The sequence below is a fragment of the Diceros bicornis genome, chromosome 7, assembly GCF_020826845.1.
Source record: "Diceros bicornis minor isolate mBicDic1 chromosome 7, mDicBic1.mat.cur, whole genome shotgun sequence".
Classification (NCBI taxonomy): Eukaryota; Metazoa; Chordata; class Mammalia; order Perissodactyla; family Rhinocerotidae; genus Diceros; species Diceros bicornis.
This window is the reverse complement of record NC_080746.1, coordinates 67,766,801-67,779,626: the sequence shown is the minus strand read 5'-3', so window position 1 is coordinate 67,779,626 and position 12,826 is coordinate 67,766,801. Positions and strand designations below refer to the sequence as shown.

At 43.5% G+C, this 12,826-nt stretch overlaps 1 protein-coding gene across 4 annotated transcripts in view; it reads left to right on the top strand.

Moving 5' to 3' along the window:
* The window catches only part of SCUBE2 (signal peptide, CUB domain and EGF like domain containing 2), a 65,053-nt gene that overhangs the window by 18,990 nt on the left and 33,237 nt on the right, over nt 1-12,826 (top strand). For all 4 annotated transcript variants that reach the window (XM_058545955.1, XM_058545954.1, XM_058545953.1 and 1 more), the window contains exons 5-10: nt 645-770; nt 3,285-3,401; nt 4,152-4,241; nt 8,369-8,485; nt 9,439-9,561; nt 11,812-11,928. In XM_058545955.1, coding sequence (XP_058401938.1) covers nt 645-770; nt 3,285-3,401; nt 4,152-4,241; nt 8,369-8,485; nt 9,439-9,561; nt 11,812-11,928 — 690 coding nt within the window. The remainder of the gene's footprint in view (nt 1-644; nt 771-3,284; nt 3,402-4,151; nt 4,242-8,368; nt 8,486-9,438; nt 9,562-11,811; nt 11,929-12,826) is intronic.

Genomic DNA, 12,826 nt, shown 5'->3' with positions numbered 1-12,826 from the left:
TTAAGACATTTTTCATGTCTCTGTTAATTGACCTGGCTTGATTTTTCTTTTTTAAAGATTTTATTTATTTATTTTTTTCCCCCACAAAGCCCCAGTAGATAGTTATATGTCATAGCTGCACATCCTTCTAGTTGCTGTATGTGGGACGCGGCCTCAGCATGGCAGGAGAAGTGGTGCGTCGGTGCCCGCCCGGGATCCGAACCCCGGGCCGCCAGCAGCGGAGTGCGCGCACTTAACCGCTAAGCCACAGGGCCGGCCCCTTGACCTGGCTTGATTTTAACAACAAATTTTTTTTTTTAATGTTTTACTTATTTATTTTTTTCCCCCAAAGCCCTAGTAGATAGCTGTATGTCGTAGATGCAGATCCTTCTAGTTGCTGTATGTGGGACGCGGCCTCAGCATGGCCTGAGAAGCGGTGCGTCGGTGCGCGCCCGGGATCAGAACCTGGGGCCGCCAGCAGCAGAGCGCGCCCACTTAACCGCTAAGCCACGAGGCCGGCCTAACGACATAGTTTTTTAAAATGTGGGGCTGATGGAGACCCAGGCAGGCAGGTCTATGGCCCACCTCCCAGCCCCTTGCGGCCCCCCTGGGGTTCAGGATTCTCACCACAGCCTGGTCACCAGCTGCATGCTGCTGTTTTGCAGAAGGTCTGAGCTGCATGAATAAGAATCACGGCTGCAGTCACATCTGCAAGGAGGCCCCGAGGGGCAGCGTCGTCTGCGAGTGCAGGCCTGGTTTTGAGCTGGCCAAGAACCAGAGAGACTGCATCTGTAAGTACAGACTGGCGCACGCCCGCGCTGGGAACCGCCCTACCCCAGAGGTTGTCTTTTGCAGCCCGGCATCAGAAACACCACCTCATGGCACGGCAGCAGCATCAGGGAAGGCAGCCGGCATGAGACACTGACCCCCACTGGGTACTGAGTTCACTGCACAAGGGTAGTCTCCCGTAGGAAAGGGAAAGGATGTTTTTTAAAGGAACCAGTTAGAAAGAAATGAAATTTAGGAGTAAGGAGTATGAATGTTGGGGGCCAGGTCTCCATGTTCCCGTAGAATAAAATCGAATTCTTCATCTGGCAATCACAGCTCTCTGCTACCTGGTTCCTGCTTCTTGTATAAGCCTCATCTACCTTCTTTCCCCGAACACCAAACTCCTTGCCTTTTGGAGAAAAGCCCATATTCTTTCATGCCTCCAAGCCTTTTCCAAGCCCTCCTCCCTTCCTTGGTTGGTGAATTCTCACTCAGCCTATAATATCCTGCCTAACTTCTAATACTGATAAAGATAATGGCTACTTTTGGGGGAGCGTTTACTATATGCAAAGGCTTGTCCAAAGATGTACCATATTCCATTTAATTCTTACAATCATAATCATAATTGTGTGCAAAGAGTCATTATTATCCTCATTTTCAGTTGAGAAAATTGTGGAGAAGAGAAAGCAACAAGGTCACACAGGGAGTAAGTGGAAAACTGGAATTCAAACGTATCGCTTCTCGGCCTTTTGGCTAAGATGAAGTGTAGAATTCAAACGTAGGTCCGCCTAATTCTAAGGCTGGTGCTCTAAATCCCTATCTTCTACTACCTCAGAAGCCACCCTGATGGCCTCAGACAGGGCAGCCATTTGTATTTTGGCTCCCACAGCACTGTTTATTCCTCAGTTATAGCACATGACACTCAGGGTTGTATTGTGCATTTATGTGTCTGTCTTCCCAACTATGAGCCCCTCTCAGTCAAGGACTTTGTCTTATTTTTGCCTCTTGGTCTTCCCCTGGAAGGAAGGACGTACTCAATTCACATGTGTTTAATGAATGGGTCAATGAATGGTATACACAGCCATACGATGATGAAACACAATAATGAAACTCCAACAGAAAATAGGAAACAACCAGCCATTAAAGGTGTTCCTAAGCCACTATTTATGCCAGAGGAGACACTGAGAGTTTCCCTTTAAGAACTCTTCACGAAGCCATGGACCTTCTAGAAGACCCCTCCAGTTTGCTAGGGATGGTTGTTTACAGTGAGTAGACTTTAGCACTTAAGAGATGAGGAAATAGTTTCATTGGTGAGAGACTTCTTTCCATGTCTCCATCACAAAGCCGAGTGCAGCCTTGAAGCCTGCCAAGCCAGGGCTGGTGTCACCATCACATGCAAACAACAGGTTCTGAGAGGCTCTTAGGGCCCCTAAAAGTGAGGCTGTCCCTGAGGGCTTCCAGTGGGCTGAGCAGAGCGGAGACCACTTATCCTGGCTCTAGGTATCTTCAAAAGGAGGACCAGGTCCTCTGAGACTCACCTGTGGAACAAGACTCTTGCCTTTCACAGTTTTTCAGGGGCCAGTAGAATATCTGAAAGTTTATTTTTAAAAATTTAAGATGTTTTTAAGATGTCGCTGCTCAAATAATATAATTACGCTTGAGGAAAGAAAAAAGAAAAAAAGGATCCAGAATTCTACCACATAACCAGTTCTTCATTTTTTTCATGTTCCTATTTAGTTGTTCCTATGCATACACAATTTTTACATAACTGTAATCACAGAACAGTTTCTTTCTCACATCGCAAAAATGTTTTTAGTTCTAAGTTAGAAAAATTACAAATGCCTCTGTAAGAATTCAAACAGCCCAAAGTGTGTAAAGAAAACATGTAACTTTCCCCTTCCCATTTCCTTTGCCAGAGGTAACCCCTGTTAGGTTTGATGAATAGATAGCTTTGTAGTTGGGTTTTTTTTTTTTTTTTCGGCCTGTCATCAATGGGTTCATGCATAGTCTTCATAATTATTGGTTAATGTTGCATTAATTGTGTGCAAAGAGTCATCATTTTCTCTGATTACCCTCCCTTCTAACTAATCCAGATGGAATCTGATGAGAGAAATCCTAACATATATGTACAAATTAAATATTGTCTGTTCCAGACATAAAGTGCTGTAGCATTTCCCAAATGCCCCGTACAGCTGAATTAAATGCAAACTTCTCCTGATAGAGCAAAGCAGTAGTCTAGAATTGTTTGGTGTAATTTCCCTTAAATAGTGAATATCTCCTTCCGCTCTCGCATCTGTGTCTTCCAATGTGACTTTACTCAACCATGTCCTTCAGCATTTCTACCATTCGTATTGTGACTATCTGTGCACACAGACAGGGACAGGGGCTGAGTCAGGCCTATCTCCTTTATGCACAGGGCCTAGCAGGTACTAGGTGCTCAAATACTTGCTGAATGGAAATCAGAGTTCTTCTGGAGCAAACACAGCCCTGGTTGTGGAAATCTCAGTGCTTAATGTATTGAATCATTTTCCTCTCAGTGACCTGTAACCATGGAAACGGCGGGTGCCAGCACTCCTGTGAGGACACGGCTGAAGGCCCAGAGTGTAGCTGCCATCCACAGTACAAGATGCATGCAGATGGGAGGAGCTGCCTCGGTGAGTGGTGACCCCCACACTGGGTGAGGGTCTGCACAGCCCGCCCACCCCTAACCCTAACCGTAACCCTAACCCTAACACTTAATGGTGTTTAGCACTAGATGCAGGGTGTTTCCAGTGCGTTTGTCCCCAAATGGGTCCCGTGCTACTTCACATGTGGCAATGCGAGTGGTCTAGGCCTGGCATGGCAGTCCTTCTCTCCCTGTGTGACCTTGGAAAGCCCTTTCTCCTCTCCTGGTCTAGGCTGCTCCTGAAGCTGGTATTCTGGAGACTGGGACAACGCATCCCAAGAAGCCAGGGCGACGTGAAGTTAAAGCCAGTTGTTTGTGATGACACGGCAGCCATTAGGGTCAGCAGAAGCCATGGCTGCATATTTCTGGCAGGATGCCTGCGCTGCCCTATATGGGGTGTCCTTTGCTAGCTCTGCTTTAGAGGTTTCCAGGCCTGAGATTCTTTTTGTTCTGGACTAAGGGTACTGGAGTGACTCTGAAGCTTGCATTCCCTAATGTTTCTGGTCAGTGCAATATATTTCAAAAATCTTTTCCATATTTGATGTTTGTCAAGGCTCTGCAGCCATTTAACGTGCTGTGTTTCCCGCAGAGCCTCATCACAACACATTTTTATTGAGTGAAGAAAGTCACATATCTTACATTGTTCTCATGTCTGGGATTTCAGCAGAAGTGGTTGTGCAGGGGATGAATAATCTGACTCATTCAGTCTGAGAACTGTGCTCTTTTGCGTTTCTTGTAGAGCGAGAGGACCCTGCCCTGGAGGTGACGGAGAGCAATGCCACATTAGTGGCAGATGGGGATAAACGGGTGAAACGGCGGCTGCTCATGGGTAGGCGCCTCACCCACCCTCCTCAGGCCATGGCCATTGTCCCTTTCCCTCCCAAACTTTCTACATCAGGCCTGAACCTGGGGCCCAGGTGCCCTCAGACCAGCTGGACCGGGGTGAGCAGCTCTGTCAAGCCAGGGAGTGTCTGTTCTTCACTCCCTGCTGTTCTTAGTCACCATCCAAGACCCCTGGTATCGCAGAAAGAGCGCCGGGCCAGCTGTCAGAATTACCGGGTTAGCGTCCTAGCGCTGCCCCGGCTAGCTGTGAGACTTGAGCATCTGCCTTGAGCCTCTGTGTCCTGGTCTTTCTTTAAAATGGATGTAATAAAATCTACCTCTTAGGGTTATCAGGAGGCTCAGTTAGGATAATAATATGCAAAAGAGCCCAATGCCTTCTGAGTAGCTGTGACCAGAGGCACTTTGGGCAGCCCCTAGCTTAGCGCGGTGATTTGGCTCATTTTTGTCCACTGAGTCTTCTGTTTCTGACTCAGCCCATGTTAACGGCAGAGGAGATAAATGGAGAAGAGTGGCACTTGGCTATGGGACGTGGGAAGGTCTGCCAGCAGGTCTGCCAGCGGAGCTGGAGATGAGAGCAGAAGTAGAGGTGGTGGCTGTAGGGGTGGGAATCAGACAGATCCTCTGACACATTATTATTCTGGAGAAAACTTGGCTTGACCTGAACAAAGCTGATTTTTTGATAGCTTCTGGATTTAATAGTCAGGTGAGATATTGAGCAACTGTTGGTTACCAGGCACGTGACATTTCTGAGCTCTTTTCTGTGCTATTAAAATGATTATTTTTAATTGCCTTAAATTAAAATAGTACATATGAATAATATAAAAACTTAAAAAACTTAATTAGTACTGTTAAGCTTGTAATGAAATATATCATTTCCTTGTCTCATAACTTCCCATTCCCTCATCTCATTTGCCAGAGGCAACAATTTTCAATTCTCCTAGTTGTTTCTTCTTCTCCTGACTCCCCCTTACCCGTATTTCTGAAAAGCAAAGTGCATATGGCTATTTCTTGATGTGCCACAACTACAGCAAATGTCTTAGTTCTCTTCTGTCCCACAATACACACACACACTCTTCCCTACTCCCCATACCCTTGTTATGGTTTTATCACAATTTAAATCAATACATATGCTTACATTATTGTGACTATGAATTGTGACTAAATATGATTCACCCCTGAGTCTTGTAATGTGCTATGATTATATTTTCTTTGTTTGCTTGGTTTTCTAAGTACCTCTTACCAGTTCTGTTGCAAATTTCTGACAGAGCTCTAAAATCCTTTCAGTGTGTTCCAATACAGCAGGTAACTTATCAATTCCATTTGCTTCTTAAAAAGTCTCTTCTGAGGCTTCCACCCTGCTCTAGTGGGGCCTGACTCCTGGGGCCGGCTGCACAGCTCTCATCTGGGCCTTCCCTTTAGCAGCAACCTGGGAATTCCTTTCACTACCTTCCTGTTTTGGTGGATCCCATGTCTTCAATTTTGTTAGTTTACACGGGTAGATATAGATTTTTAAAAATTTTGCATGCCTGAAAATGCCTTTATATTCTCCTTCCACCCTTTTTTGAGAATTTGGCTCCGTATGGAATTCAGAGCTGGAAAGAAGGTTCCGTCAGAGTTTGGAATAGTGCTCTATTGTTTTTGAGCATTCAGTGTTGTTTCAAGAAGTCTAAAGTCATTTTTATTCTTGGATCTTTGTGTGGAACCTATGAAAGCTTCTCTCTGGATGTTTTCAGGGTCTTCTGGTTGTCCCTGGCGATCTGAAATTTCACAATAAGGTCCCTCACTGTGGGACTTGTCCCACCTGTTATGCTGAGCACTCAGTAGGCCTTTTCACTAGGGACATTTGAGTCCCCTGGTTCTGAGAAATTTTCTTATCTTTTTTCTTTGGTAATTTTCTTCACTCCATTTTCTCCGTTCTTTCTCTCTGGAACTCCTGTTAGGTGTTGTAACTCCTGGATTGAACCTCTAATTTTCTTCTCTTTTCTCTTCTGGATATTTTTGTTCTACTTTCTAGGAGATTTTTCATTTTTTTTACTTCTAATCCCTCAATAAGATTCCCTTTGAATTTCTGCTTTCGTATTTTAATTTTTCAAGAATTTTACTTTGGTCTTTTGTTTTAGGAACCTGTTTTTATTTCATGGATGTTTTTCTTATCTCCCTGAGGAAATGAATTATAAGATTTTTAACTTCTGTTTTGTTCTCTGTATTATCTTTGTTTTCTCGAAGTTCCTTTTTCCCTGTTTGATTTGGTGTATTTATTTCATATTAGAAGCTTTCCTGAAATATCTGGTGATTTTTGGCTGACTTTTCCTATTTAGTAGTGAAATACTAAAAAGCCAGTTGGATATTCTGTCAACTGGTGGGCTTTATGCTTGGTGACTAGACAGTGACTTAGCCTTTCATTTGGAGATCCTCAAATACCAATACCTATAGGTCTTTTCATTTGGGCAGGTCACTTTAGCTGGAGAAGAATCCTTCAGCCTCCTGCCAAGGGGACATAGGCTTGGCTGCCAGCATTCTGGGAGTGGAGGGAGGGGATGAGGGTTTGAGATCTCTCTTTTCAGGGTGTAGACTTTCACCTGACAGTGCCTCCCCCTCCCACCTCTACTATTCCTGGTACCCTTGGCTCCAGTGCTTCTCTGGTACAGCTTCTCTAGAGGATACATTTCTCTGCTGTAGTCCTAATAGGGATGGGGTAGTCAGCTGGCTGTGGAATTAAGGAGGGCATCTGGGGGCTCATCTGTTTGTTATACAGACTCTCAATCAATCTTCCTATTTTTTTTTTTTTTTGGTGAGGATGATTAGCCCTGAGCTAACATCTGTTGCCAATCCTCCTCTTTTTGCTGAGGAAGACTGGCCCTGGGCTAACATGCATACCCATCTTCCTCTACTTTACATGTGGGATGCCGCCATAGCATGGCTTGATAAGCGGTGTGTAGACCTGTGCCCGAGGTTTTGAATCTGCGAACCCCGGGCCACCAAAGCGGAGCGCACGAACTTAACCACTACGCCACTGGGCAGGCCCCCTCAGTCTTCCTATTTTTAACTCCATTCTCACCTCTGCCTCTAGGGTAACTTAGTACCTCCAGCTCCTGGGCCTTTCTGGGATTCTGTGGCTTCTCTGTGCTCACTACTTGTTGGTGTTTCCTCTGCTGACCGCTAGGGTTTAGCTTTCTGCTCTGCCCGTTACTGCTTCTCCATTGCCCCGCCACTTCCAGAAGATTAGACATCTTTTGTCTGGTGTCTTCTCTTCTGTTTTATTTCTCCTTAAGGATTTATACTTTTTAAAATCTATTTACTGTCATTTTAGTGAGATTTTAGGAGAAAACAGAGATAAACAGATATGTTTTATCTGTCATATTGAACCAGAACTAAGCTTGTCCGCCAAGGCTTTACAATGAGGTAGCTATGGAAGTAAAATCAGTTTCTGGATGCCTAGATGCTAATAATTGAATGAATGTTAATTAGCATTTGTTTATTATTTGAAATAACTGTATGAAATGCAGAACTAGAAGGCCCTTTTCTTATTGTTCTTCATCTTGATAGATACAATTTAACAACTGTGGCTGATTTTTCATGTAGTTATGACAGCTTTTTCTCTTTTCAGGGAAAGGTAAACTTCTAATCTGAGTTAATTGGCAGTTGCAAGGATAAAGTCATTGGCCTGCAGTGAGGGAATGGTTGGGGTGGGCGATGCTTGCCCTCGCTTGCTTTGCCCATTACTCATGTTGAAGGGATTCACCTCGAACCTGCCAGATGTGGTCGTACTTAGCAGGTCACTGGCTTTTGGTCAACAGGAACTTTTAGTGGCTTCAAATCTGCCATTAGCGGGGAAAGGCTCAGCTGGTTGGGAGAGGCATCTTTACCCCTCTGGTTACCCTGTGAAGCTTTGGGAGATGTCACTTATTTAGATGGGTGGGAGGAGCTGCACCTGCTCTCCCTCTCTCTCACCTGCAGGTGGCAGAGACTTGGGATATAACCATGAGTACCCCACCATGCTTCTTGGCTTTCATGAATTTTGTCAAGTATTAACACGGCACCAATATCCCTTTCCTCGCGGCTGTATCAGCACTTCTTTGGAAGCTAACTGCCTTTTTCTTACCTCCTTGTCAGAAACCTGTGCTGTCAACAATGGAGGCTGCGATCGCACCTGTAAGGATACTTCGACAGGTGTTCATTGTAGTTGTCCTGTTGGATTCACTCTCCAGTTGGATGGGAAGACCTGTAAAGGTAGCCTGTGCCTCTCCATGCTGCTAATGTGTGGGGATAAAGGCAGCTCATCCCCTCCACACCTCCTGAGTGACTCCAGATTTGCTTATGATTTATATCGATGGAGGCTTTTCTTCCCTGGGCTCGTGGAAGGTTATAATTGAGTAAGCTTAATAAGAACCGACTTAATTACACTAACTGTTGAGAAGGTCAACTTCTATAAGCGTCAAATAATCCATTTCAGGCAGTGGCCTTATTAGAAAAAGGCAGAAGTTCAAGGAAACATTCATTTGCAAGAGATAATATCAACATATTGTAAATAACAGCCTAGAGATTATTGTATAAATAACAGGCAAGATTATTATCTAGAGACTTAATGAATAACTATACCATTAACTTTTACTGATGAAGGGAGACCGCAATGATCTGCTAGTATTCCGTGGGCAAGAGTACAAAGGCTTACTTCTTTAACATGATAAAAAGTAGATAACGAGTTACCAGATGAAACTGAGAAAAGTTGAGATTAATTTGAGTATCAGGAATCATTTAAAAGCATTGAGGCTATTTGATCACTGTGTAATTTGCCAAAACAAATGTTCTAGTTCCTTATAACTTTAATCATTAAATTGGAATGGAAAGTATACCAAAGGGTGCCGTCTTATCTTGAGAGAACAGTGCAAGGATGAGAACATAAGAGGACATCACCATTCTTTTCCAGAGTTTGTTTCCTTCATGCTAGCCAAGGTCAGTGTTAAGCAGAATTCCCAAGGGAATGAGGCACTTGTCTTTCAAAATTGGTTAAGCCAGACAAGAAAACATGTGTAAGATTAAAAACATCAGCAAACATTCTTAAATGCTTTTATGGGTCTGTTTTTGTTTCAGAGAGTAATGAAGCACACACAATAGCACTTCAGGGATTTGTGGAAAATGGGGCAAGTATCACTGTCTGATTTGCCAATGCTTGCCTATTACAGATATTGATGAGTGCCAGACCTGCAACGGAGGTTGTGATCATTTCTGCAAAAACACCGTGGGCAGTTTTGACTGCAGCTGCAAAAAGGGGTTTAAATTATTAACAGATGAGAAGTCTTGCCAAGGTATGTGCTGAAACGTAGCTGTGCTGTGCAGTACCTGCTGGTTGGAGCAGAGAAGACGAAACCCCACCCTGGCAGAGAGTGGCTCCCTCGGCTTCTTGATGGAGTCATTAATCCAGCCTCCAACCTGTGCTTCACTTATTTCATCTGTTAGGTAGAATAAAAACACTGATGTAGCTCACAGGTATATTTTGGAAATTAAGCTGTTCATGATTAGGGAACACCTCAAAGAACCCATCTGGTGTGATTACAGAAGAGCTCACTGCTAGACATGGAATGGATCACAGAATGCAAACATGACTGCATTAGGGTGTTGAGATTATGAATAATTTTTGTTTTCTAAAATTTCCTTTAATATTGTGGATTTTATAACAAAATTTGGTGGCAAAAATATGTAGATTTAGTTAACCTACTTTTTCTTGGCAAAAAGTTGGGGTCATCCTATAATCAAAGTTATGCACTGGTCGGTCTCTTCCTTATAGCCCTTGTTTTCATGACCAGCCTTTGGTGCTTGGAGAAAGGGATGGTGGAGAGGGAGGGAGGGGACTGAGTGGAGGAGAGGCTGGTGGGTCTTTGGGCAGGATTGCAGACCCCTTCTCAGATACATCCCTCTCACATAAGGTGTGTGTCAAGGGAACTTCTCTTATTTTGTTAGAAATCCCAGGATTAAATCGCAATCAGAAAATCACACCTGATTTCACTTCAGATAATAAAGATGTAACATTACCTTTTTTTAACCTCATGGTGTCAATTGGATTTCTCTCGGTTGTTTCTTCTTAATACATAATTTGTCAGGCAGTTCAAGCATAGCCCGCTTTAAATTCAGCGAGTTCATTGTACATGATTATTGTGTGGTTTTCTTCCATTTGACTTGGAAAGCAAATTTGCTGTTCCGCATAACGTTTCACAATGTATAGAGCATGAAATACTGTTTAAGCTGTGTAAACACATTAAAAAGGAATTAGAAAAGTGATCTCATTATTTTTGGCAAAGCAAAAGCCCATCATGAGCAGCCAAAGTCAGCTACTGAATGAGTCTACTTTCTCGGTAACTGGCTGATATTAATAACAGAATTCACAAAGTGATGTCAATTACTATGGAAGAAATGGACTATTTCTCATTTTTCACTGATAAGTCTTGGTAGAACAAATATTTGCAGAGAACAAATTTACTGAAGACATTGCCAGGATTTCTGGGAAAAGTTGGGGATGAAGAGGTTTTATAATAATTTGCCCTTTTTTATTTCATTTTTTCATTCCTCCAATTCCTTCCAAATGTTTGGTTTTTATTAATGTAGTTTCTCATGGCACATTTGGTGTTGAAAAAGAGATCAAGCAATGGTCTAGTAGGCTTCCAGTGAGTTCTGCACTGGTCCTGGTTTATCCATTTGGAGACGCAAGTCATAACTCTGTTAAAACCCTCCAAAGTGTTGAGGAAGTGAAGCACTGAAATTCTGGTCTGCAGGAAAGATGTGAGGACCAGACCAGGGAAGAAGAGATGATTAGATTGGCAAATGCAGCCTCCTGAGGCTAGTTTCCATGACCTCAGCTGAAGCCAAGGATGCCTCCAAACTGAACAAGAAGTCCCCATGGGACTGAACCATGGGGGAGGAACAAAGCCAAGAGATTGGCCAAGAGAATCTAGTTTGGAGCTTAAATGCCAAATTTCAGTGTCTGCAATAGAAAATTACTGAGGATGTTAATGTTAATGCATTCTTTTAGTGCAGAGGGCATTAAAACCCAGGATCAACTGGCCTCCTGGGCCAGAAGACTAAGTCTGGAAAGATCTGAAAGAGATAGGAACCAGATTTATCTTCAACTCAAGTGTTTTCTCCTTTTAATTGGCCATAGGTTATAAAATTACTATTGCTGTTTTAACGATAGCAATATAACAATAATGATGCATAGGTTAACGCCTTATAGTTTACAAACCTTTTCTAGATATGTTATCTCATTTGTCTTCATTTAAATATTTTAAATTACTCAGCCCTGCAAATAAGCATGAGTGAGAGAGACCAACTGAGCTTTTAGGCAAGTGCAATTTGCAATAAAATTTGGAAGTAAGGGTACTGGCAGCGAGTATACGTTTTGTGGGCTGCTCAACACTTTTTTTTAACACAATTGAGCTGATAGATAATTTTTTACTCTGTTTGTGTTGTTTTTGTTGTTTATCAGTAACTGGTGTTATAAACATGTTCTCTCCCCTCATCTATTAGAGTTGGTTTTAGCTCCCCTCTCCCTCTGACAATTACAGATGTGGACGAATGCTCTTTGGATAGGACCTGTGACCACAGCTGCATCAACCACCCTGGCACATTCACATGTGCTTGCAACAAAGGGTACACCCTCTATGGCTTTACCCACTGTGGAGGTGAGCAGAATCCCTCTAGAGTTGGGTGAGGCTGGGCTTGCCGAAAAGCAGAGTCTATTCCTAAAGTTTCCCCAGATTAGGGCCAATTTTCCTACGCTGGGGGATGAATGGGGCATTCCAGTCCCTGTACAGTAGTAGAGAGCCCATCAATTCAAGGGAAGCGTCTGCTAAGGGAAATCTCCCCGCATTTATCCTTTAACACGTCGAGTGTAAAGTGGAGCAGAGAGAGGAGCTGAGCTCTTTCAGCTGTGAATTCGTTGTTGACTTTATTGACGCAGTTGTATTCAGAGAATGGGAGGATCTCTCAGGAGCAGATACTCTATCCGTTGGAACTTCCCAGTGGGTAGTAAACTACAGTCCTCAGAGAGGCTTGGCAGGACACCAGCCAATTCCATAGCCCTGCTGTGCATAGGAACTAGCTGTGAAGCCTTGGTCTGAGCTCTTTGAACTGGTCTTTATGCAGATCTTTGAGCTGGAAGTGGGACCATCGATTTTCTCTCTCTGCTCTGAGCCCAGGTAGCAACATATTCTGATGTCTCCTCACCTATGTTCAAGTAGACTATGGCGTAAATCAGATCTGGCACCACTTCGCTCCTCCTGATCATCAGATTTGTTCAGCAGTCTTTGAGAATACAGATTCAGATTCTGCTTCAGAATGTCTAGGGCTTCCAAGGTGGTTCTGAGGATCTGAGGATTTGGGAACCACTGGCCTAAATACTTCTTGCCCAATCCTTGTGTCCTGTGCTTAAGAAGAATGGGTAGTAGTGATTTGCTATAGATAATGTTGTCTCTCTTCTCCTTTTCAACACATCCTTGGCATGGGTAAAAACATACTCTCCCAGTCCATCAAGAAACCCCAAGGAAGTGTTCCCTGAATATGGATGTGTATCTGGGTTTT